Consider the following 23,372-nt stretch of genomic DNA (forward strand, 5'->3'; position numbering starts at 1 on the left):
GAAACTCCTTTTATATCAACTCGTACGCTAGCTCCACGTAATCCTAACTAGCCCGCCAGTAACAATAATTCTTGCGCGTATTATACTACGCGGGATTAATGGTAAATCGCACAATTCTATGTCGAGAACCTGGTAATCAAAGTATTTCGCAGTGTTTGCGTGTTTAACTGTTTGCCTGTTTGCCTGATTCGGGGGAAGAGGGTAGACTCCAACAGAGCATATTTCTTGCCTGTTTTCTTTTTCCCGTCTAATCAAAACGTTAGAGGGCCCTAGACCAAACAAAAATTCCAACGTTTTCACCGACAAGGGCAAGCCCTAATTGCAAAGTAATCAATTTTCAGGGGTAGGGTAGAGTATATATACAGCCCTTGCTCCCCTCTTCCTCTTCAGCATCACCGGCAATCAACTCTCCCCATCAAGGGTGCTCGGTGCCGAGAAGGGCGGTGGCTTTCCTTGCTTATGTACTCTATTCTGTTGGGTAGAATTTCATTCCTTCCCTCTTTTTGGTCTGGCCTTCGTCGGAATAATCTTTTTTATTTCCGTCTCTTTATCTGTTATCCGCCTACCTTAAGATTAGGGTGGCATTCCATTTGTCTCAGGCTTTTTTATTCTGTATATTTCTGATAGGCCTCTTCTCGGTCCCTTCCCATCAAGGGAGACAAATACAGGGAGAGATCATCTGCTTTACCTTTCTAGGCTTACCTGTCACGTAAGGCGTTCCTTCGAATCTTTTCCCTTTCTTAGCCAGATCGGTATAGGGGCAGCCCTTCTTCCCTCTCTTCGAGCCTATTCTCTCGCGGCGAAGAATTCCCTTTGTTTCATTCTCTTGATTATGCCGTCATGTAGACTCTATCTCTTCGGTGGGTCTTTTAATTCTCCTTTTGCCTCCCTGTAGTGTGAATTCTTCCAAGTTCTCTCGTTCTTTTGTTGCGGGGTGATAGTACGTTCCTCACGCGCAGTTCATAGTAGGTTACTTTAATCTCCCCTTTTCCCACATAGATAGGTAAACTGTATATTCTATTACTTTTCATTTAACCGCCACCCGCCATAATGGAGTTCCAAGAAAAACCTATCTTGAGATCTAACCTGTTCTCTTTATTGGGGCAGGGAGCATTTTCTCTTCCCGTGTTACTGCCTTGGTGGTCGTTCTTTTCGTTCTTTCATTTTTTTTCATGTACTGATCGTGTTCGCATGTTGCGACGAGATTAATGCTTCGCCGTAAGCATTGACGCCGATGAGATGTTATTAGGTATAGAGGCGCGTAGCGGCGTGAGATTCATCTCATGCCGCAGGTTTACAGCAGGAAAGCCCTGTAGTTTGGCAGCCCATCTCTTCCGAGAAGAAGAGCAAACGGCCTCACCGAGAAGATATCTCTGTTGCAATTTTCGATGAGGGTTGATCTTTGTCTGGCTCGTTGAAAGGAGGGCTGTCTCAAGATGAGATGAGGATGCTGCTCCGTCGTAGCTAGACCTGGGCTCTCAACTTGCCAGACAAGCGTCAGCAGGAGCACAGCATGCAGCCACCGGTCTGTCCTACTGTGACTGTTGTATTCAAACACCTACCCCCAGCGATGGGGAGGACGGAAGCAAATCGACAAGAGGGACGAGTAAAAGCTACCCCATCCGATACCACAACATCTTAGATATCGGCGACCACACGGGTCAAGCATGTCTGCCTCCGTCGTCAAGAGCGCGCTGCTGTTGCTGTTATAGACAGATCAGACACTGCTTGAGACGAGGAGACACGTTATAAATGAGGAGCAAATCGAGTGGGATAACTCATGTGACAGCTGTTCTTTGCAGGGTCCAACCTTGGCACGGCGGGGTTCGGAAGCGGCTAGTGAGATGTCCGGGTAAGCGCACCCAAGCCCGCCGCGGCTTCAGCCAGCCGCGCGTATCAATGCAAGCGAGTAGGGCCGACTTTGAACTGCGGTACGGCCCAGCATGGACTGTGATGAAGGCGGTCTTCTACGGCATCGACCACACGGCGAAAACAGAGATATCTCTAGTCTTTCATGCGAACACAACCATCGATACTCCCCAATACCACAACTTCCTGCACAGACAGTCATTGGTACTAGTGAGTCACAGTGTCTCACTCGACACAAATGGGCGTATGGGCTAGAACATGCTCTTAATTCATCTCCCTTGCGCAGCGCAAGTCTTATGGGTATTTCATTGCATTTGGTGAGAATGAGTGATAAGCACCCGACATACTGCCGCTAATAAAATCGACAGATATATCACGCCGTCGATAATCACCCCGGATCCGTGTGCGCTTACCTGGTGCGGGGCGGGTGCCAACCGGAGATACAAGTTTCGCCCAAACTCCAACCAACCAACCATTCTATACGCTGGGGCTGGTCATCCATTGCGATAATACCCCGTCGTGTGTTGAGTTGGTACCTGCTTGTATGTCATAGAGTTAGAGATCTTGCGCCTGCGTCTGGTACTGTATATATCCACGTCCGATAGGTAGATCTAACCTTCTCCGCCGCTCTTTGATATGCTAAGCAGTACATATCTGTGGGGCAGTAATGGGCTCGGTCAACAGCATTGTAGGGGCGGTGGTGGGGTTGCATGCGGGTATGCGGGAGCGGGAGCGGGAACGCCGCCGGGAAAGCATCGGGAAACCACTCATAAAAAACAGAAGATCTCGACCTCTCAGCCGACCGCCCGCAGGTCTCAGCGTGAGCAGAACGAATAGCCTACCCACATAACAGCCGAAAGTCTTCCGTTTCCAATGAGCCGGGGCACATTCAGTCTACCCTGGGGCTTTGTGCTAGTATTAGGGCGTCGAGGCCCCAAGCTCCTGGTGTGTAATTATGGGCCGGTGGGCGACCGGGCAGGAGAGAACGCAAGTGGTCGAAAGAGAACGTTGAGTACATGTAGTAGTGTGGTGGGACAACAATAGGGGGAACAGTAGCAAAGCTTAATTCTTCGTGTCATTTAATCTACGAACGACCATACCTCTCCATGAAGTGGGCCGCAACGTCAACCGCAACGTGCCAAGCCAACCACACCTCGCCTCCCAGGATTAAGTACAGAAATGAGATCCCGCAGTACTACTTTCTACAGCATCGTGAAGTCACGGGATGGAGACCTTAAGTCAATAAGTGGCACGTATCGACTGGGTGCATGGCGGCCTTCCCAGCACGAACAAGACTGTAACTGACCCCCAACTCCCAGGACTAACAATACCAGTGAAAAGTTCAACCATAATCCATACCCTAAGGTTCAACTATATCGCCGCATTTGAAATGTGGGGTTAGATCACTACTAGCAGTACCTTCTGTTCCTCAAGATCAAAGGTCGAAAGCTCCGTATGGAGCGTAAAGATGCTATCCCTTTAGCTGATAACGAATGGTAACAGCTTCAAAAGAAAACCTTTGTGTGGCTTTGCTAACAGATCCTATTATCACTCTCATCAAATAATAGTTCTCCTGTAAAAATTTAATTCCTCTGTTATAGGCGGGCCAGCATGCCAGCTTGCGGGATAGGTAATATCTACAGGCTTCACACTTATCGAAATAACTCAATGCTTGGAATCCATATATTGACTCACAGTTGCCGGTCGGCCATAGGGGAAAGGGGTCTTTCAGTGATATAAAGGTAAATATCTAGGTGCTTCTGTCGATCGCGGTGATATGCTGCAGTGGTGTTGTGAGAATGGGACTTTGTCAGGAGCATTGGCGTGAACGGCCAAAGGACGGTATGCGAAATGGCAAGAATTTTCGATATATTGAGGGAGAGTAAAGGTAGGTCGAGGTCAGAATGAGTGGAGTAATCTGCCAAACGATGGCCTCAGCTTCCTGTTTGTATATCCCCGGCCCCTCCCATGAGGATAGTGAGAAGTACATAGGCCCTAGCTTGCTGCTTGCATGTCTTGTTGAGCAAAGGAGAGGTGAAAACGAAGAGAGAAAGCATCCCCACCTTCCAGGTCCCGCACACCGAGGGAGGGAAAATACTCTTAATTCACCAAAGACAGAGGACACAGGAGGAAAGTTCTCCGCAGAACGCGGTAGTCGTGTATCAACATTCTCATGAGGGGGAGTAGTATCGTGGTCAATAATGAATAAAGACAGTAGGGAAGAAGTAAAGAGGGGCGGAAGGATGAGCTTCTCGATTAATGAACAACAACATCCCTTTTCGGTACGTTCTTTGTTTCCGCTTAGGGAAGCTATGGCTTGGCGTAATGGTTCCACGAGACATCAACCAGGGTAGGCAGAGGAACAGGGAGGGAGGCAGATAAACAGGTGAATAGTAATCCCGTTACCAGGCCGTCCTTGTTATTGCACTTTGTGGACACACAAACACAACAGATCTGGGTATGAGACCAGGTAAACAGGTAGGTGGTTAAACAGACAACGAGGCAAGGAAACAACCAAGCAAATTACAAAGCGAAAACCAGGTAAACGGTAAACAAAACAAACGATACCCGGACAAGGTAAACATCCAAGTACTAAACGAGGAACTCTTTACACAGGCACCGTATGGTTCCTGTCCCGCCCAGAAACCTGTCTCTGTACACACACCCTCCGCCGATCAACCACATATAGTAAGACGGCTAAAATATCCTCAATAGTGGACCCCATTGTGTGGGTACGTAAAAGCCATCCATCCACCAATTGCGGGTGCCGGATACACGGCCGATAGTAACACACCGTATCTATAGGTAAAATCTCCGCACTAGCTCCCGGCGACGCGAAGATCATTGGTCCTTGAGGCAATATTACATATTGAGCTCCGGACTAATATATAATCAGTTCAGCTTTACGTATCTGATCCGAATAACGTTGGATCTGCAGATAACATTCCACAGACCCTCAAATCCTCAAGGCAATTACGCAACTCAATTGAGAGGTTGGTTGAAGTCCCACCTTCCTCTCACAGACAAAATTAAAAAGGTACCACACAATGACACCATGCCACTGGCAGGCTTCCTATTTGTGAATTGTGGTTGGAAGGCCCTTGCGCATCTGATACCTGGGCTTCTGCACGGTGGATTGGGATTGAGTCCCAGCCGGTTGGGCAGACAATTACGCGACCTACCGCGGACCACATATATAAAGTGCCGTACCTGATGGGTGGGTGGTTAATTAATGTTGACAGCTAAAAGAAATAAGGACGTTTCTTGTGTAACTACATATAATCAGCCTGGCATATTTCCTGCATGCCGTTGTATAGAGTACTGTATCTGGCTGTAATCTTCCTGACGAGATCAGGCCGGTAGATTTTTCAAAGCACCTCCCAAACCATAAAATCACAAGCTTAGAGCGAAACTAATAGAGGGCGATCATGGTTGTAGGTTTAAGTCTAAATGATTAGGCGGATTAGAGCCATCCAATTTTCTTTTTGGCAGGCCAAATAGTGTAATCTCACGAATAATTTCAAATTCTCGTGCTAAATATTCAATCCAAATCAATCCTGATTGCTATCTTTCCCGTTATTGTTATTCTTTGGGAACCAATAAATAAAGCTGATTAGCTGTGACGGACCATGGTATACTTTAAACAAATATGTCATGCATATTTCTGGGTCCTTCCTTCTGCATCTATCCAATTCTTTCGATAAGTAGGCAAAGAGTCCGGTAATACAAAAATGTGCCTCTACAATCAATACCCAATCAGTAGATTACTACTCTGCAGGGCAGTTAATTTGGGATGCCTCCTAGTTTAGGACATCCTCACGGGTCATTCTCACCCGATCTGGTGCCTAGCCTTTTGACACTAATTAGAAAATATGGGGGTTCTTCTGTGGTTTTCGCTTGATACATCGAATAGGAAGCCCAGAAAAAGCAATCAGTGATGGTTGACGAGAGTCCTCCGTCGTAAATGTACTTAATAAAGAATTAAGATCTACTCAAAGGTAGGATCTTCAAAGCTCTATTGTAACGCACACTTTGTTATGATTGAACGTGGAGAGTCTGACAGTCCACATGAATCCAAAGCGTTTCAGGCCCAGGGCCATGGGTCCAAATCATGGTCATCTGATCCACCGAATCGTCGGGTAATGTTGATATTCGGCTGCGCCGTATACTATATGGACCCCCCTACTAGATTAAGTTAGACCTTGATGTAGATGTCAAAGCCACCACTTAAAGAATTTTTTCTCCTGATACAAAACTTGTTACACCAAGGATAGCGAAGCCCGCAAAGAGATGAGGCAACACATGCCAGAGACAGGTTTAACATATCTTTGGAAATAATTTTTAGTGCAGCAGAGCCAGCCTCTTCCACAAAGCCTAATGTATCAAACTATTTCAAATGGTGGGACAGCGTGCTGGAACTGATAAGGCCGGGATGGTATACCCACTAATCAACACCTTTCAATCTCTGTCCTATTACCATATTAATTATAACCCGGGGACAAAGAATAGCCGAGAAATGGCGAGTAGACAATTTTTGTGCATGAACAACATTTGTCGTCATATGGACCTGGTATCATCTATCTACGGGGTGAAACTACGTATCCATAAACGTTCTATGCGTCTAAAGCGGTATGTGAGTAAAGAATGTCTCAATCTATCTCGTATGGGTTTCCTATTGGTAATGTAACCGCCGGCTAATGGGTAAGAGCGGGGGAAGGACACGTCGAATGGAAGCATCATGCACTAAATGAACTGTGCAGAACGCGTGAACTCGTGTCCGTGTCTGCTGCAAATCCCATTTGAGGCGGCACTTATCCCTGCGCTGCATTATGTCGCGCCCTTGAGCGCTTAGGCGCCGCCCAAAAGGTTCATGTGCATATCTCTTCCCTGACAAAACAACATTCACTGTGCATGACTCATTGGCGTTTAATTTATTGCGTATGGTCTGCCTGAAGCTAGGATGGACATTGCGCGTGTACTTTTTCAAGATCATTGGCCGTTATTTTCGTTGCCGGTTGAACCCTAATGCGCTTGTTTTGCATCTAACTTTAAAAGCTTCAAAAGCCCACGGAAAAACCAGATACACCAAACCTACCTTTATTTCGGAAATAAGGCAGTCATTTTCCCTTCAGCGCTAAGATATGGAAACGGACCCCTTTAAATCGCTCTTGTCAGCGCTTGGAGACCCTATGACTACCGATAAACTAAAGGTAGGGCCGGATCCATTGCCTTTGCCTTGGTTTTTGCCCCGTGCCCTTTTTGCCTGACGAAAACCCACTCAATTGCCGTTTTATCAATTCTACTCATTGAAGTCCCGATCACTGATATATGTAAGAGAACCGCAGCGAACGCTACGGGCAGAGCTCCTTTCCACTATAGATCTAGACTGGACCACCAAACTCCCTAGCATCGAAGAAAAACTGAAGGGCCTGTCGAGCATCCCGACCGCATCTCGTGACCCTAACTGGCATGCCCGCATTCACAAATTATTGCAATCCGCTGCGAATAAAATCATGGAACACGTCTCAAAGAATCCCTTTGTAGCATTGGCTAGGGAGATCGGTCTGACGATGAAGGTCCCAGATCTACAGGTATGTTCATAGAGAATCAACCCATGATCACCGCTAACTAGGAATTCGAAGCGTATCTTTAGTAAACAATGGGGTGATCACTATACTTATGATGCGTGGCTAGATGTACCAAGGGAGGTACGTGAGCAGGTCGAAGAGGATATTCTGTGGAATATGGTGTTGCCAGAGAAACCGAGTGAGAAGATTGAATGTAGAAGGAGGGTAAAAGGCCTCATAAATGAGGCAGGGAAGAAGAGTTGGACCCTGATGAAAAGAAGGAAAAATGAGATAAGAAGGAAAAATGAGACCGAAAAGGTCAACCAGGATGATGGTTGCAGTGGTAGGGTCTTGGTGCTTAGGGAGGAAGGAGGAAAGAAAAGGAAAAGAGAGGTCGAAGAAGGCCCTCAAAACGGCGCCAATAGCGGGGAGAAGGGGGGGATACCTAAGAGAAAGAGCGCCAGGGGACGACCAAGAGGATGTCTATGGAAGCACTTAGAAAAGGATGAGAAGATAGGACCCCCTCCACTGATAGGCCCTGATACAGAAGAAAAAGGGGGGGTGCAGACTGACCAAGAGATCGATGACGCTGAGGATGTAACCCATGAGCAAGGAGAGGCTCATGTGTTGAAGGAACCGGGAATCAAGAAAGAGACAGCGGAGATAGATAGCGTTATACAGTCATCGGAGACCGCAGAGGCAATCTTGCAGGGCGGAGAGACTAACGAAGTCGAAAGCATTGAAAGAGGACAGGAGGTCATAGTTTTATCGTCAGATGATGAACAGCCTCGAAAGGTAAAGAGAGCTGTGAAGAGGCAGGTGATAGATCTAGAATCGGAGGACGAACGCAGCTTTAGTCAAGCTGAGGAGTCTAAGGCAGACTTCGACTATTTCGGACTGTAATTAGTACCCACATATACCTGTATACTATGACATGTTAGAGCAAAGACCTATAGCTTTTGAGAGAACTCACTGCATGTACTTACATACACATGGCGTTCGGACCAACCTACATGCATTTACCAAACGACTCATCCTGCTTATGACTTTAAGTTGTCACCCCCACCCAGCCGTCGCAATGGGGGTCACCCAACCCGAGCGTCACCCGGGTAGCACCCGGTGGGTATGGGTTGGGTACGCCATTTTTTCAACGGGTCGGGCCGGGTGTGGCCTATAATTTGACCCGGGTATACCCAGCTATTTCATGGGTGAGAAAAAAGGCACTACATAATCAAAAAAATTGATATATCTCAGATCCCCGCTATAGTAATTCGCAAATATCTCCCGGCTCCGAAATTACGTGAAAGAAATAGTATACTCCCGGATTTATACCCATATAAGAGGCGGGTGTTCCCGGGGTTGGGACGGGTTGGGTACATATATTCTGAGGCCGGGTGGGGTTGGGTACAGGCTCTTTTGATACCTAGGTGTGCACATTAAGATGTCTACCCCCACCAGCTACAGCCCACGATATAATGTATATATGAAGTACATTACAACATGTATGCTAACCACATGCACAGCCCAACCCCGACGAAACACCCCATTGTTCTAAAGCTCATTTTGAAATTCTAGCCTCATAAACTTCCCTTAGTTGGTAAGTTCGGATATCCCGTTCACGCGCCGGTCGTCCCAGATAGACAGGCGACGATTAGTTGGACCGGTGCTGGGGTTGGCGTTCCCCACTGTACACCGACCTGCTGTCTCAAGATCATACCGGGCCCGAGAGATAGCATAATTAGGTTAGGGAACCCCATATATGCCCTCCTGACAACCGCCAGAACGGAATCTCCCTCAGTTTATAGTGGTAAAGGCTGCGGTCGGCAAAAGGTATACGTAAAGCGCTTGGTAGCATGCGGTTGCGAATATATGATCATGATGGTGGCGGTATACCAACTATAAATATCTGAGGTTAAACCAGTAATGCCTACGTAGAAACCAGTACTAATAGGTATCGCAGAACAAGCAATAACACTTAGGCATCCAAAAATAACACAACAACTTTATTGAATGCTAGAGATCAACGGTCTAATCACTAGTAATTCAAACAGCACAAAGCAAGGCGAGACTTCCATTGATCTCGCCCCGCCCTGCATCTGCGGACAGTGGGTCTTGTGATTAAAGGGACCTAGGGGAAATATCGCCCAAAGCCTCGAGACTGTAGCTAGAATACTATAGGCCTTGTAGTATATCGGATTAAAACTAGAATCATTGTTGGGGGTTTGAATGAAATCCTTCATTTATACACATATTAATCTAAGCATCAGACCCTCCGCCTGGAAATACTCCATTTTTCCACATTTTACGATGTTTCGAGACGTCTAGAGACTGCCTCCATTAGTTTCGAGGCTTCTTGTCTCGTGTTCGTCACTACTAATCACCAACGAGATTATGACTATTAACTTACGCTGGTGATCTTAACACTTTTTAGAAGATGACAAATACACTTCTTGCGTTATACAACAAGAGATATTTGAGTTAATCAGTACTCAATATATCACGGCTGATCTCTCAATCATGTCCATAATTCTTGCGCAAACGCATATCATTAGGAGGTTTAGGCACCAGATTACTTTGAACTAGGGCACGGTGCTAATTGTTAGGTTGGATAAATTAGGCTTCCTAAAGTTGAAAAGTATTTGAGGTATGCCTTTTCCTCTTCTGAATGGAAATGGAATTGATCCGCTGGTCGCAGGATTACACTTATTCATATCAATCACTCGATCATAGACCATCACTCGCTCCTTGACCGAGTTATGGTACGTTGCGAATATGTAACCGGAAGGATATATATAACATGCATTAAGAAAGATTATGTTTCTTTCTTAATATAATACACGAATATTTTACATGATTAGCATCTCAGTCTGGGGGTTCGTTGGAGTATCGAGCACCTGGGCGGTGATAACACCACCGAAGCTATGACCAATAAATATTATTGGTCTATTTCTTTCCTGTGAGAGAACATTAGATTTCCAGTATCCTTAATTTATAGCACACAAGTTTACCTGTTTTGACTGCCTCGCTTTCTTCAACTCCTCTAAAAACGAATCCGTATAGTCTCGAATCGTGTGAGTAGAATTGCTTGCAAGTTTTGAGTTATACCCATATATCATAACTCTACACTGTGGTAAATCCTCCTCAAGGAAGTCACGAAGCCACATCATTTATAGCCTATCTCTTCCCCTCCACGATCCATAAGCATGGCCATTAAGCCCGGGTACAGCTACAACGCTATAAAAGGTTAGCACATGTCACTACTTGCCATTGATGGAAGCCTACTCTGCTTGTACTTTGCCATTGGTCTGATAGAGCTGAGTAAGACCGTAAAAATCCTTATCTATGATTAAAGCCTTGCGGGTACCGTTGTAAGGGATTTCAAGAGTGCCACCGTTGGCCAGTCCGTTCAGCTCAGGGGGCGCTGGTGGCGTAGAACTGACCAGAGCAGTGCGAGTATTATCATAACAGGATTGACTAAGTGTTGCCTTGATGTCGAACGTTTCCCCTGAAAGCGCCTCTGAGAACGAACTCTTCAAAATGCGAAGGATATTATCCCAATCTTCGGTTGTTTCGGCTGGGGGGGGGGGGGGGGTGCCTGCGACTCTGAGGACTGCTCCTTGTTTTTGAACTGTCTTCGCAGTGCTTGGAGCTGTCGTTTTTGTACTTTGGACTGTCTTTTCTACCTTTGGGAGGGGCCCCGAGTTAGATCCACGGCCCCGTTTGGGGAAAGATCCCCATAAGGGCATGGCTCCAACGTAGAAGGTGACTGTTTTTTTGGGTTCCGGGGTGAGGCAGATAGTGGGTGTTATATTTCTCATGCTAGAGCTGGGAGAAACATCGGTTTCTTGCCTCCAAAATATAGAGGCCTAGCTGGCCCGAGCTCCATTTGTGGGGGAAGGAAGGGGGGGTGGAGACTGATGCGCAACAACTAGTATGTATCTACAACGTGAGATAGAAGCATGGGAAGAGCCCTATTGACTTGCCCAGCCATAGAAACCCTGTTTTTAGACCCCTGTTTAATTCTACCTCTCGCGGTACCTACAAATACACTTCATGATTCCAAACCAGCCGACGATAGATCCCCCCCAGATCATCGATCTTCTTGAGAGGACGACCCCACAGCACGGGCACGATAAATATATTATAAATATGTTATCCCTTGGACTGGTGAGACATGCAGATTCCCTGACTCCTCACTGGGGAACTATATGCGATGGCTAAGTGACTTTGCCTCTGTAAAAATGATCATTTCCTCAATGGCGAAGTCACTCTGCCACACCCTAATCAGGAAGTCCAAGGGGAAAATTAGATTGTGGGCACCAATAATCTTTGCAGGTTATAAATAAGCCGAATTCAGAACACCAACCAATCCATGGAATTTACAGTTGTCTGTACCTAGAGTACTCTACACGCCGTGTGCCCCACAGCAAGTAGGCAGAGCGCAGCATCCGAGATTAAGCTAAATAAAAGGGGGGGACGTTAGGCCGAACAGACAACTGGAGAAGCCTGCATTGATTTCTGCACGGCGGCTAGCTAATGTGAGTCCCGGCGGTACTCGTACTTTTCTAACGTTCCGAACTAGATTGAGTATACATACCACCAAAATCTAGTTGCCAAGCACGATTTAAGCCCATACGCATGCCTAGTCCAGTTCGAAAATGTAAAAAAAACTACGAGTAGTCGTGTGTAGCAATAAGAACCAGAACATGCAAGAGACAGGGATTATTTGTATGGAGTAGCGCCGCTCTACCATACAAATAACCTCATTATACCCAGCTCGAGTCGAGCCGGCATATAAGCTCTAGCTGGCTCGGCTCGTGGGAAGCCTTGGGGACAGGCTCGTAAACTGGCTTGAGCCGGTGGCCAATGATACAAAAAACAGGTTATCCTTACACCAAGTGTAGTGAAATGGCAGATATAAGCTTCATTTCATGGAAGAATATCGTGAGAAAGAATCGATTATTTCAGTGAACATTCTAGTGGGTATAAATCCCTCTTTTGCTTCCTTTGTGGCTTCTAGAGCGTAGTCCAGAGTGAGAAAAATGAGCCTGAGATCAAGCTCGAGCCTAAGCTCGAGCCTTAGAGAAAACGGCTCAAGCCTGCTCAGGCTCGCTGGATGGTGAGGCTCACTGGGCTCGAGCCGGCTCGGCTCATGGACCACACTAGCTACAGCAGGGGTCTTCGCTAGAGTATGTACTAGGGTATAGCGAAAAGTGATCAGGGTCTGATAAGACAAATACACGTATTCACCGCAGCATTCACTTATCAGATTCTGATCACTTACCCTCAACACCCGCTGCCTACTAAATCTTGCATATTGACGCCCGAACACTGCCTCTGGTTGGCTCATACCCCTACTAGAGCGCAACGAACCTTCTCAAATACTACAGTACTCGAGATTGATAGCCAAGAGAGAGATAACTGCATCTATCCCTTTTTTACAACACACCCCTCCCAGCATAGGTATATCTTGGAGAAAAGCGACCCAAAAAGCGGGGTATGTTATAGAGGCTTCTCATTCGTGATAGTACTGTCGAATACCCAAGGCACAATCTAATCATTCACACGAAGTACGCCAGATCCTATTCCTTTTCTTTACGTGAAATATATGTAGTTTTAATTTGATATACCGCGGGATCTCAGGAATAACGAATCGGATTGGGCTGGAATACCACTTACCCATTGGTCAAGACAACCGAAAGTTACGCTTTGGGTCTGTCGGATTGAGGCTCAAGCATTTGATCAATCCAAAGCCCAATATTCTAGTCTAGTTCGATTCGTTATTCATGGAATAGAGTACACGAACCATATGTACACTAACATGCATGCAGGGCATATAGATAGACAAATTCCTGGCCAGGCTCATGATAATAGAAAAATCCGTTACACTACAGCCACTCTGCAAAAGTGTTCGTTTTAGTTTTAATGTCAGTGCGCGGTGTGAAGTTGATGTTATTAATGTTGAGATTCAAAACAACGAACAACATATAATATAGTTCGTGACTATGGCTCGAGAAGTTATGGTGGGTAGGTGTGTAAACTTCGGCGTTTGCAGCCAATCAATCTATAAAAATTGGGAGATCTACTCCCGTAACGGTACTAGCGCCTAGCCTAATGGTGGAATTTTGTCTAACTCCCATACAAAAAAAGTTCCTCTGAAGTTGACACACCCACCCCTATGCCTTCTCGCGCCATATATATAAAAGAAAGTAGATCATGAGTCTCCTTCATTGATTTCGGGCGCCATTGGTCACTGGGAAAGTCTTCAATTTGGGGGTTTTGATGGTCCACCACGGTTACATATGAAGAAATGTCTCACTCCGAAATCAGAATCATGAACACTTTTGCAGAGTGGCTGTACGTGGGTGATAACATGGACGATAGATAAGTGGACACAATCTCCCTCCCCGCCAAGAGACTACAATCGCAACGGCAATACTAGAACATCAACGCATCACATGATCGAGAACACAGCACAGTACAGTATACGTCAAGATGGCGACTTAAATCTCATAATTCTTATCCTCAAAGTAGGTTTCTATAAGCGCATGAGACCTCAACATTATTTCCTTCACCCTCGTCAGTCAGCACAGTCATAACCATATTTATAAAACAAGGCCAACATACCTTAGCTCTCCAAATCGGCTGCACGTACTTGGACACGCCCTTAGCCATGCCACTCAGATCTGGAGGAAAGACATGCGTTCCCCCCTCAACAACCGCATACAAGTTCTCGCCGATACAGCCCATGACCATGACTGTTGTCTGAGCACCTATACCACGCACACGTTAGTCCCCTCCCCCTCTCCATAAACTTAGAAAAGAGCAGTACATACCCGTCATAAGCACTCCCACGACCGCAAGCTCGCTGATCGTCTTGGCATCACCCTCCACAGCGCATCTCAACACCGCAAGAATTTCTCGACATCCAACAAGCAGCTTCTGCCAGTCACGCCGGGACTTGACGGCATCGGTGCCAATGTCACGGCACACCTCGACAAGGCCGAAAGCGGGGCGAGTACCGTTAATGAGGGCGCGCTTGGGGAGAAAGATCCCATCCCAGCGAAGGGCTGCAAGAGGAGAAGTCGGGTTCGGGGTTGGAAGCTTCGTTTCTTTTCTGTTCAGAAATTAGTTTAGGTCAGAGTGAACTGGAGGGAGGGGGAAGAACTGTTGGCAGAATAGCGGGGAATCCAAGAAATAGTTTTGCCAGAAGAGAGGATGAACCGATGAATCGTAGCAACCTTCATGGAGGGGCAGGGTGAGGAATGAAGTGGTGATGAGCTTGTAACTAGATGCTGTTAGTGATAAGAGGATAAAGAGGATAAAGAGGTGGGACGGACGAGAACTTCATGACATCGTCAATCCATGTTTTGGTTGTGTCTGTGATTGTGTCAAAAAGGTCGGCGTGCGGTTTGGCGGCGACAGCGAAGCAGTCTTCGAGAGTTTTGACCTTTATATCACTTTAGCATTTGATAAATAGATGATGCGGTATATATTCATAGGAGAGTGCGTATCATGAGGGCGGTCAAGGTACAAAAATGTAGGGAACCAGTAATGTAATATGTTTTATTGATTTTGAATTTTTTTTTGAGCATTTGTGCTTTCCGGCCACACCCCTCCGACCCCTCTTGACTATGCTAAACAAAAACCGGGGAATAAACCCACCTCGCGGTACCTCTCGAGATAGGTCAATAGCTTCGCCGGCACCTCCGGAATCTGCGGCATTTTCACCATTTCTTGAGATTTGTCGGGCAGCGTTTTTCGAGTCACCGAATCCAGGATCCATAGCTGGCAACGGTCGAACTCCTCCTTCTCGTATGCGGTCTTGGCTATCGCAAAAACGATGCTCTCGAGCGTCTCATTCTCAGAGATGTTGAGGAGGTTCTTCATGGCAGCGAGCTGTGCGGTGAGATCTTCGAGCGTGGGGTTGCACCACGGGAACACACTGCTCGTGGAGGTCGCGGTGGATTCTGTGCCGGCAGTTGAGACGCTGTCATAAGGTGCCACTGAAGACGAGGAGGTCGTGGATCTGGAGGAGACGCGGGAGAGGGGGGAGGGCCGCGGGCGTTTGTAGGATTTGCGGGGCGCGCGGGGGTTTGGCTGTGGTGAATTGTCAGAAACCGTGGGGGATTTGTCGGGAGCGGCGGGGGATTGTTGCTGGAGGATCCAGTTGTTGAAGGCGGCCTGTGTGTTAGGTGATTTCTACAGAGATGGTTAGCATACTTATAGTTAGTTATCATACACCGGGAGACGAGCGAGGAGTGGAATCATGCAAGATACCCAACATTTGCCAGGCAGCGAAGAGAGTGAATCAGGTGGCCAGAGGGCACTTTCATCGTCAATTCTACCGGCCAACATCTGTGAAGTACCCTACACGGGGCAAAAAAGGGCAAAGAGCAAAGCGGATTACCGGCCCAATCATGGCGAGACGGCATTCATGGGGCGGCTCTCCGATCCGTCCTCCAAAGAGGACGTTGTAGACAAGGTAGCGTTCAGTCCGAAGCACGAGTGGCTAGAAGGCACCGTGCAACGATTGACATGAAGCTCCAGTCGCTGTACACAGGTGGCGGGACGGCACCTGTGGACGGGGAAAATATGGGGGGCTGATAGATGGCGAGACGGCATCATAGGCCCAAAAGAGATATGGGCTGGCACACGGACGGCAGGACGGCACCGTGGGCGAGGAGTGGTTTGTGGTGATGGCAAGAAGGCATCGTGACAATGGAGCGCCATAGATGGCTAAAGCGTCATACTGGGGACAGAAGCAATGGCTAGAAGGCATCGCGACCGTAAATCCCAGCATAGCTAAAAGGCATTGTGGGCAGTGTGGTCGATCGGTTCGTTGGAGGTGGCGGAAGGAGCTGATAGGGAGAGGAATGGTGGGCATCGTATCGTGGATTCATGATTATCTGGTGGTTGTTGTGGTTGTTGTGGTTGTTGTGGTGGTGTTGTTTGATGGTGGGGGGAGTTGTGTGGCCGCCAAGACCTGGGTTATGTAAGCGAAATCTCATCGTCACAACCGAAACGGGGGGAGGGGGAGTAACGATCACGAACCTAAAGATCACACATCAAAGTCCGCCCGCAGAGTAGGATAGATAAAGCTGTAAAGTCAGTCATTCAAGAACTCACATCTTTCCACTCCCTGCGGAGGCGCTCGGCCCAGCCCGCGCGCCGCGGGTTCTCAGCGTCGTTCGCATAGTGCAGCAGCGTGCTGTTCCACGCGTCGCCGAGGCGGCGCTTGATCTCCGTGTCGATGGGCGTTTCGAGCGCGGCGGATTCGGCGGTGAGGAAAGCCAGGAGTGTCCATGTTTTGTAGTCGGCGTTGGTGGTGAAGTAGGTCGGGATGGACGCTGCTGACATGGCGATGGTGTTGAGTTTGGTGGTTGGTGGGTTGGTTGGGGTTTGGTTGGGTTGGGAGGTTGCTGGTGTTTTTAGTGGTCGTTCGCTTAGGTGTGCGTGGATGGGGACGCTAGCTGCTTTGGGCTCGGTTCACGTGCCGAGGCTTGGCGTGTGCACCCACCAAGGTTGATGTCTAACTACAACTTTATTTCGACCGCATTTCATAACTAAAAATACAAATACTGAGAGGGAGAAAAGACAAAATAAAAAACACATGCTGTTTATCTTTCAATTCGATCTTAATTCTGACATCGAATTTCCGGCAAACCCCGCCAAAACGAATCTCCTTCTCACCACTCCTCACATCTTCATATTGTCTAACTGCTTCAAAGAATAATAAATATATTAGCACTCGTCATCTTCATCTCGTTCAGAATGCGGGACACTGACCTGAATAACTAACCGTTGTTCTCGCTCTCGATTTGACCCTATCACACACACACATTAGCAGACCGCGCTCCGCCCAACATCGCCCGCCCCGGAATTTTTTCAAGCTAATAACTTGTCCCGTTGGTTTCAACTTTTTACGGTTGTTTGTTTCAATCACAAGCTAATAACTTGCACCATTGGGAGACACAAGCTGATGACTTGCGCACTGCATGGCTAGTAACCGTGCGGTGTTCCGAGGGGGGCGAAGAAGGGGGGGGGGGGGGCGGCCGTAAAATATAAGCATGAAGGAGGTGGACTTACCTTTATTATTTGCAAAGTTTGTTGGCGAGAATTATGATGGGGAAAGTTGACTGACCAGCTCCTACATGTCTTGGGAGGTTCGTTATGGAGGTTCATGTCGACGCCGAACCCGGCGCCGGTGTTGATGTTGAGGAAGGGAGGAAAGGAGGGAGGAGGGGAGGGGAGTGCTTCTTATATACCCCTCATCCGAGGTGTTGATGCGGTTGTTTATGTGGGCGTTGATTTGGTTGTTGAGTTAGGTGGTGATGTCAAGGAAGGAAGGAAGGGAAGGAGGAGAGGAGGGGAAGGCTTCTTATATACCTCGCACCCCACACCCCGCAAACCCTAGCCCTATGTTTGCTATTCTCTGTCTTTCTAGAAATAAGAAGCAAAGTTGGTCTAGAAGCTTCCGCCGTCTTCCATCGTCTTCCACGGCCCTCTAGATTTTGGCGGTCTTTAAGATTCTCCGCGGAAGAGTGTTCGGGAATGAAGGAAGGGGGCAAAGGAGATAGCCTTCGCCATAGGAAGTAAACATGCCCCGTCGCCGCTAGTTGCCGGGTCTCTAACCTTCCAGAGGGCTCCACCAGATTCATGCGCCGAGTCTCCGGGACCTGGAGTTCCGGGCTGGGTGTATTTTGCTGGAGAATATTGAAACCAAAAACCCCGCCATACGCGACATCCTATTGAGTAACTATGGATGAAGAGTAGTTTCATAACCTGAGCATACTTTGGAGCACTAAAGGAATGTCTCAGCTGAAAGTCTTGGGGGACGACCGTCGAGTTCTGGAACCGGTGGCGGGGTGTATTGCAACAATGAAAGTTGAGGGTGGGAGATCTTCTTGTCTTTTGTATGCCTGTCGTTGGGGGTGTGGTACTCTACTGGCTTGTGGGGTAGAAGTGAGAATGAGGAGATGAGGAGGATATCCCTTTAGGTATTTGCACCGGTTTAGCTACCCGCGTAGATGGTATACCTATCTTCTAGGCCATGCTCGAATACCATCTTGATTGGATATTCATCACGATGGAAAGTCTCAGTCGAGAGAGTAAGCGTTCAACTATACGTCTGGTCAGTACGAAAATTCGTGGATAGATGAAGACTGTTCTGAACCAGAGGATGTCTGACTATTGAACTTAGCGGTCTGCTCGGCGTGGCATGAAGACTAGAAAGCTTGGATGAAACGCTTTTAACCCAGTCCATCGAGGTCTATTTTATGTAAGTGACCGGAATTGAAAGTATGATGGGAGAGAAACATACAAACTCTAGTTCAATACCAGGACAACTATTTTGTTTCCGGAGTAGTAGGTCAAACAAACTACATTGCTGCATCTATCATCCCGATATCTTGTCGTGATAGGGCCACTGCCTTTGCGGGGCGCACGAAAGCCTCCGAGCTTCATTGGACAATCAGAACCCGATTTATGTATTCTGAGAGATGGGGGGGGGGGTTATTACATTGAATAATCCGACTGTATAAGAGAAGAAGGGAGAAAGCCCTCCCTCGCGCACGAAACACAAGTAACACGTGCCATGTAGGGCAACAGGTGCCTCTAGCTCTCCCAATTATATGCTGAATAAAAAGACAAGTGACACAGACAACGACTCACATCTACACTAAAAAGCACGCCAAACCGTTTTCCAAAAGAAAACAGCGGCCAAGAATATAGGTGTCACGTATATCCGCCCCGTAATGCCACAACCCTTGGAAGCACGTATCATGCAGAAAGTTAGAACTTTGTTCCTATATGTAGCTAAAACTAGACTTTTTTCTTCTAAAGAAAACTGTGCTGCGTGTGCAGAAAGCTGTTATCAGACCAGGATAGATGAAGACAGCGTATAAAGACAACTATAAGCTTAGAGTACATAGAGTACAGGCGAAAAACACATAGCAGAATGTGTGTTAATAAATAAATGTAGAGAAGGAGGAGGAGGAGAAGGAGGAGAAGGAGGAGAAGGAGGAGAAGGAGGACAGAGACTTGAGCAGCCAGACTTTACCAACTACAACTCCACTCCATACTGTGTCTCTCGCGTATGTATAAACCTCCAGAGATTTAGAAGATAGTCAATTCACACATTAACAACCACTTTTTGTCTCACTTCACCTCCCTCCAGCGACACGACATTTCATCTCCGTACCGCACCACAACCGCAGCCATGACCACAAACGCCGTCCCCACAAACGGCCCCCACTGCCCCACTGCATCCATCCTCTCCCCCCTCGGAACTCGCCACATTGCGACCTGCGTCACGTACAGCACATACGCTCCCCACAAGGCACAAACAAACTGAATGATGATTGTCAAAATAAGCACCCACCCTTCACTAACCATCAGACACCCGCAACAAGATTCGCATATCCTCCTCAAGAAATTCCGGTTCGCCTTCTGGTGTCTCCGCAGCTCACTGAGAAAGATCGTAATCGGCACCAGCACCAACGGACCCACGGCCGCATACCGCTGCAGCCGTATAAATCTCGACATCGAGACTGGAAACGTCGTCTGCGTCGTCTGCTGCCCGATCCTCAATCGTCCTGTGTAGTCCGGGTCGCAATCCGGTAATGCCCGGGGCAAGAACCGGACATTCAACGCCGCCGCGAAACCACCCACCATGATAACTACCATCCACGAGAACACGACCGCGCGAGTACCGAGGAACTCTCTCCTAAAGTTTTGTGACCGGATAAGAACCCATGGAGACACGCAGAGAGCAAAGTAGATGACACCGTAGATGGGAATGGCATCGAGTTCGGCTATTGGCGGTGGATCGAAATGGATTGTGGACAGGGCGTGGACGGCGGCTACGGAGCTGTAGACCATAGCACCACCCAGCATAGCTTCGGCGAACCAGGCCTTTCTATGCCATACTGTGCCGAGGAGTAGGAGGGAAAGGTAAAGGTTTTGAGGGGCGATGCCATAGTTACCGGACACGGGATAGGCACACACTGATGACATATTCTAGGCCTTTGAGGTAGTGGAAATAGCGTCGTGAATATAGGATCTGGTCATCCTAATAAATAATCCAGTATGGGGGGGGGGGGTACGAGGGCAAACTTCTACTCGCGGGTGACAAGAAGATAGGCCGCAGTTCTCTCTTAATCCGACCAACCTGAAACACTGATTGGATTAACATCGAGACTGGATGAACTTATCAAACACCACAGCCTTCCAACGAAGGACATAGCTAGAGTACTGCCGTACCAAAAAAAAAACACCAATGGTCCACACGCTCGCCAGTGTAACAAGGCAATGCTATCGGGGCCATTGAACTGTCTCGCCTTGTTGGGATCTGTCAGTAAGAGAGGTTCACGGCTCCATCGACTCCCTCAAAAAGTATGCGTTCAACCTATAACAGCCGCTCTTCAACAGTCAAGCTTTACGTCAATGATTGCCACGGCATGTTTCACACAGTCTTGGCGCCCCCACACGTTGGCCAAGACAAGGCTGTCGACATTCTTGCATTAGCGTTATGTCTTACTAGGACCTCGATATCCCAACAGCGAACCGAGGAACTTGAACTAGCATCCGCAGAAGCACAAAAGAAATCGTCTTTCGCGATACGCTAAAGACAAAGCCTTTGTACGTTTTGCGGTCGAACCTTCAATACGCCTGCTGCTCTAGGCATCGCTAAAAATAAGATTAAGCAATCAACGAAAAGTGCTCCCCTAGCCTATTGAGGGCTCAATCGGGCCGATACTTGTGTGCCTCTACTAGATCGATACAGTGACTAGTTAAAAATCCAAACAGCGCGATAAATTACTATTCAAAACAAGTAAATAGTCTCTTCCGGCAGTCGAGCTGTACTTTAAAGTGTATGTGGTATGCCGGTTGCCATACGAGAGCAACGCCGTGCACAAAAGTGCACTTGAGGGCTGAAGACATACAGACGGCACTTCAGGGGCTGAGTAGAGTATTACTCCACTGGAAAGGGAGACTACAGAACGCCACTTAGGTATTGCAGCAATACGTGTTGACTGCTAGGTCGCCAGAGCCACGATGGCTTCTCCAGGAATAGTACTTTGTGGGCAATTTATAGGCACGCGGCTCAAGGCTGTAGCGAGAGTTCCAGCATTTCAGAGGTAAGGAAGGGAGAGACTCGCAGTAGATTGTGGTGGTGAAGAGGGTTGTATATCTCGTAGTGGTAGTTAAATGTATAGGGAAACTTGTTTTCAAGATGATGCTATACATATATGATAACAATGGTCTAGTCATAGTCTACGCCCCCCTTCGAAGTCAAAGCGGCGAAGAATGCCTACTTCAACGCAATCAAAAATGCGAAACGCGCTCACTGGAATTCCTTTGTGTCCAACGCAGCCACCAGCAACGTCTGGAAACTTAAAAAGATGGCAACAAGATCGGAAGACAGAGTCCCATCCCTCTCCAACTCCCCCACCCCCGCACTACTGAACCAGAATTTGGTTAAAGCATTCCTCCCGCCCAGACCTGATACCGGCTCTCCCCCCCCCCTCAACTTCGCTCATATCCCAGACATCACCCCGAGGAAGTAAGAACCACCCTCCTCCCCACCTCCAACCTTTCAGCCCCCGGCCAGACACCATCCCCTACTCAGTGTGGAAAGGGGTCCATAAGGCCAACCCTAAAATCATCCCCGCGCTCCTCAACCCACTCTTAAAAAGCGGCTACCACCCCCTCTCCCTCAAAAGGGCAAACAGAGTTATTCTAGCAAAACCGAACAAAACCGATTACACCCTCCCACCTCCTACAGAATAATCGTCCTCCTCCAAACCTTCTCCAAAATACTTGAGAAGATCGTCACCCTTCGCCTCGCATCTATCGACAAAGCGGTAAGCCTTATCCACCTCCACCAATGCGGATCAGTAGCCAGCCTCTCTACAGCCGATGCAGTCACTACCCTCCTCCATGAGACCAAAGCCATGCAACACGCCAAGCTAAAAGTCTCCACCCTTTTCCTCGACATCAAGGGAGGCTTCGATAATGTCGTCAAGCATACCCTTGCATCGACCCTCGCAGCCAAAGCCACCCCCCCTATATCATTAACTGGGTCCTCTCGTTCCTCTCAGACAGGCACATCACTCTCCTCTACAAAGGCTCTCCGAGAATCCCAACCCCCGTTCAAGTTGGAGTTCCCCAAGGCTCCCCCATATCGCCCCTACTCTTTGTCATATACATGAACATCCTCCACCTACACGATCCCTCCTCAGGGGTCACCCTATCCTACGTGGATGATTTTGCAATAACCGTGGGCTCCTCCAGTTACCAACAAAACATCCGTATCCTCGAAGAACACTTCAAGGCGATCACAACCATCATGACCGCCCAGAACACCACCTTCTCAATCCCCAAAACCGAACTCATGCACTGGCGTACCCCCAAAGACAAGGCGCTGACCTGCACACTCCCTATCAGCCTCGATAATCAGGTCTTCCACCCAGGACATCAAGTCAGATGGGTTGGCTTCTGGCTATCCCCAAACTTCAACCCAAACACCCACTTCATCCGCCGCCTAGCCTCCGCCCAGGCCAGCTTCGGAATTCTTCAGAGATTCTCCTCCCCCGGCAAAGGCCTCTCCTCATCCAACTGTAGGAAATCGCCCTTCTCGCCATATGCCCAATGCTCACATACGGGTCATCCGTCCTAACCCCCACCAGCTCCCTCAAGGCCATGAATAAATTCTGGAATTCAGTACTCAGATGGGCCACCGGCTGCTTCAGAGCGACCAACCAACGCGTCCTCTGGGCCGAAGCCCACTGCCCCCCACTCATCAACTACATCCACTACCTAAAACAAAGTTCGCCATCCGCGTCCTACTTGCCCACCCTCTCAACAACCCAGTGACAGGGCGCTGCCACCCCTCTTTCCCTACCCTGACCCCCAATAAGGTTCCCTCCCACA

General features: G+C 48.1%; 6 protein-coding genes across 6 annotated transcripts; 2 read left to right on the forward strand and 4 right to left on the reverse strand.

The window, feature by feature from the left end:
- Window positions 1–7,382: 7,382 nt before the first annotated feature.
- On the forward strand, window positions 7,383–8,339 carry LAJ45_10086 (uncharacterized protein; the record flags this gene model as incomplete). The annotated part of the gene is made up of 2 exons (XM_046119617.1): window positions 7,383–7,460; window positions 7,512–8,339. The coding sequence occupies 2 exons, from the start codon at window positions 7,383–7,385 to the stop codon at window positions 8,337–8,339; spliced, it is 906 nt and encodes a 301-aa protein (XP_045967248.1).
- A 2,375-nt stretch (window positions 8,340–10,714) lies between these two features.
- On the reverse strand, window positions 10,715–11,182 carry LAJ45_10087 (uncharacterized protein; the record flags this gene model as incomplete). The annotated part of the gene is made up of 1 exon (XM_046119618.1): window positions 10,715–11,182. The coding sequence occupies one exon, from the start codon at window positions 11,180–11,182 to the stop codon at window positions 10,715–10,717; it is 468 nt and encodes a 155-aa protein (XP_045967249.1).
- A 2,757-nt stretch (window positions 11,183–13,939) lies between these two features.
- LAJ45_10088 (uncharacterized protein) lies at window positions 13,940–15,858 on the reverse strand (the record flags this gene model as incomplete). The annotated part of the gene is made up of 7 exons (XM_046119619.1): window positions 13,940–14,005; window positions 14,064–14,209; window positions 14,273–14,553; window positions 14,605–14,724; window positions 14,777–14,886; window positions 15,102–15,638; window positions 15,717–15,794. The coding sequence occupies 7 exons, from the start codon at window positions 15,792–15,794 to the stop codon at window positions 13,940–13,942; spliced, it is 1,338 nt and encodes a 445-aa protein (XP_045967250.1).
- A 483-nt stretch (window positions 15,859–16,341) lies between these two features.
- Window positions 16,342–16,796, reverse strand: LAJ45_10089 (uncharacterized protein; the record flags this gene model as incomplete). The annotated part of the gene is made up of 2 exons (XM_046119620.1): window positions 16,342–16,422; window positions 16,566–16,796. The coding sequence occupies 2 exons, from the start codon at window positions 16,794–16,796 to the stop codon at window positions 16,342–16,344; spliced, it is 312 nt and encodes a 103-aa protein (XP_045967251.1).
- Window positions 16,797–17,990: 1,194 nt separating this feature from the next.
- Window positions 17,991–18,661, forward strand: LAJ45_10090 (uncharacterized protein; the record flags this gene model as incomplete). The annotated part of the gene is made up of 5 exons (XM_046119621.1): window positions 17,991–18,031; window positions 18,079–18,191; window positions 18,247–18,352; window positions 18,487–18,570; window positions 18,640–18,661. 5 exons carry the CDS (start codon window positions 17,991–17,993, stop codon window positions 18,659–18,661), a joined length of 366 nt encoding a protein of 121 aa, XP_045967252.1.
- Window positions 18,662–19,595: 934 nt separating this feature from the next.
- Window positions 19,596–20,453, reverse strand: LAJ45_10091 (uncharacterized protein; the record flags this gene model as incomplete). The annotated part of the gene is made up of 1 exon (XM_046119622.1): window positions 19,596–20,453. The coding sequence occupies one exon, from the start codon at window positions 20,451–20,453 to the stop codon at window positions 19,596–19,598; it is 858 nt and encodes a 285-aa protein (XP_045967253.1).
- Between the last annotated feature and the right edge of the window lie 2,919 nt (window positions 20,454–23,372).

Source organism: Morchella importuna (genome assembly GCF_003444635.1).
Source record: "Morchella importuna strain M04M26 chromosome Unknown Morimp01GS041, whole genome shotgun sequence".
NCBI classification, from domain to species: domain Eukaryota; kingdom Fungi; phylum Ascomycota; class Pezizomycetes; order Pezizales; family Morchellaceae; genus Morchella; species Morchella importuna.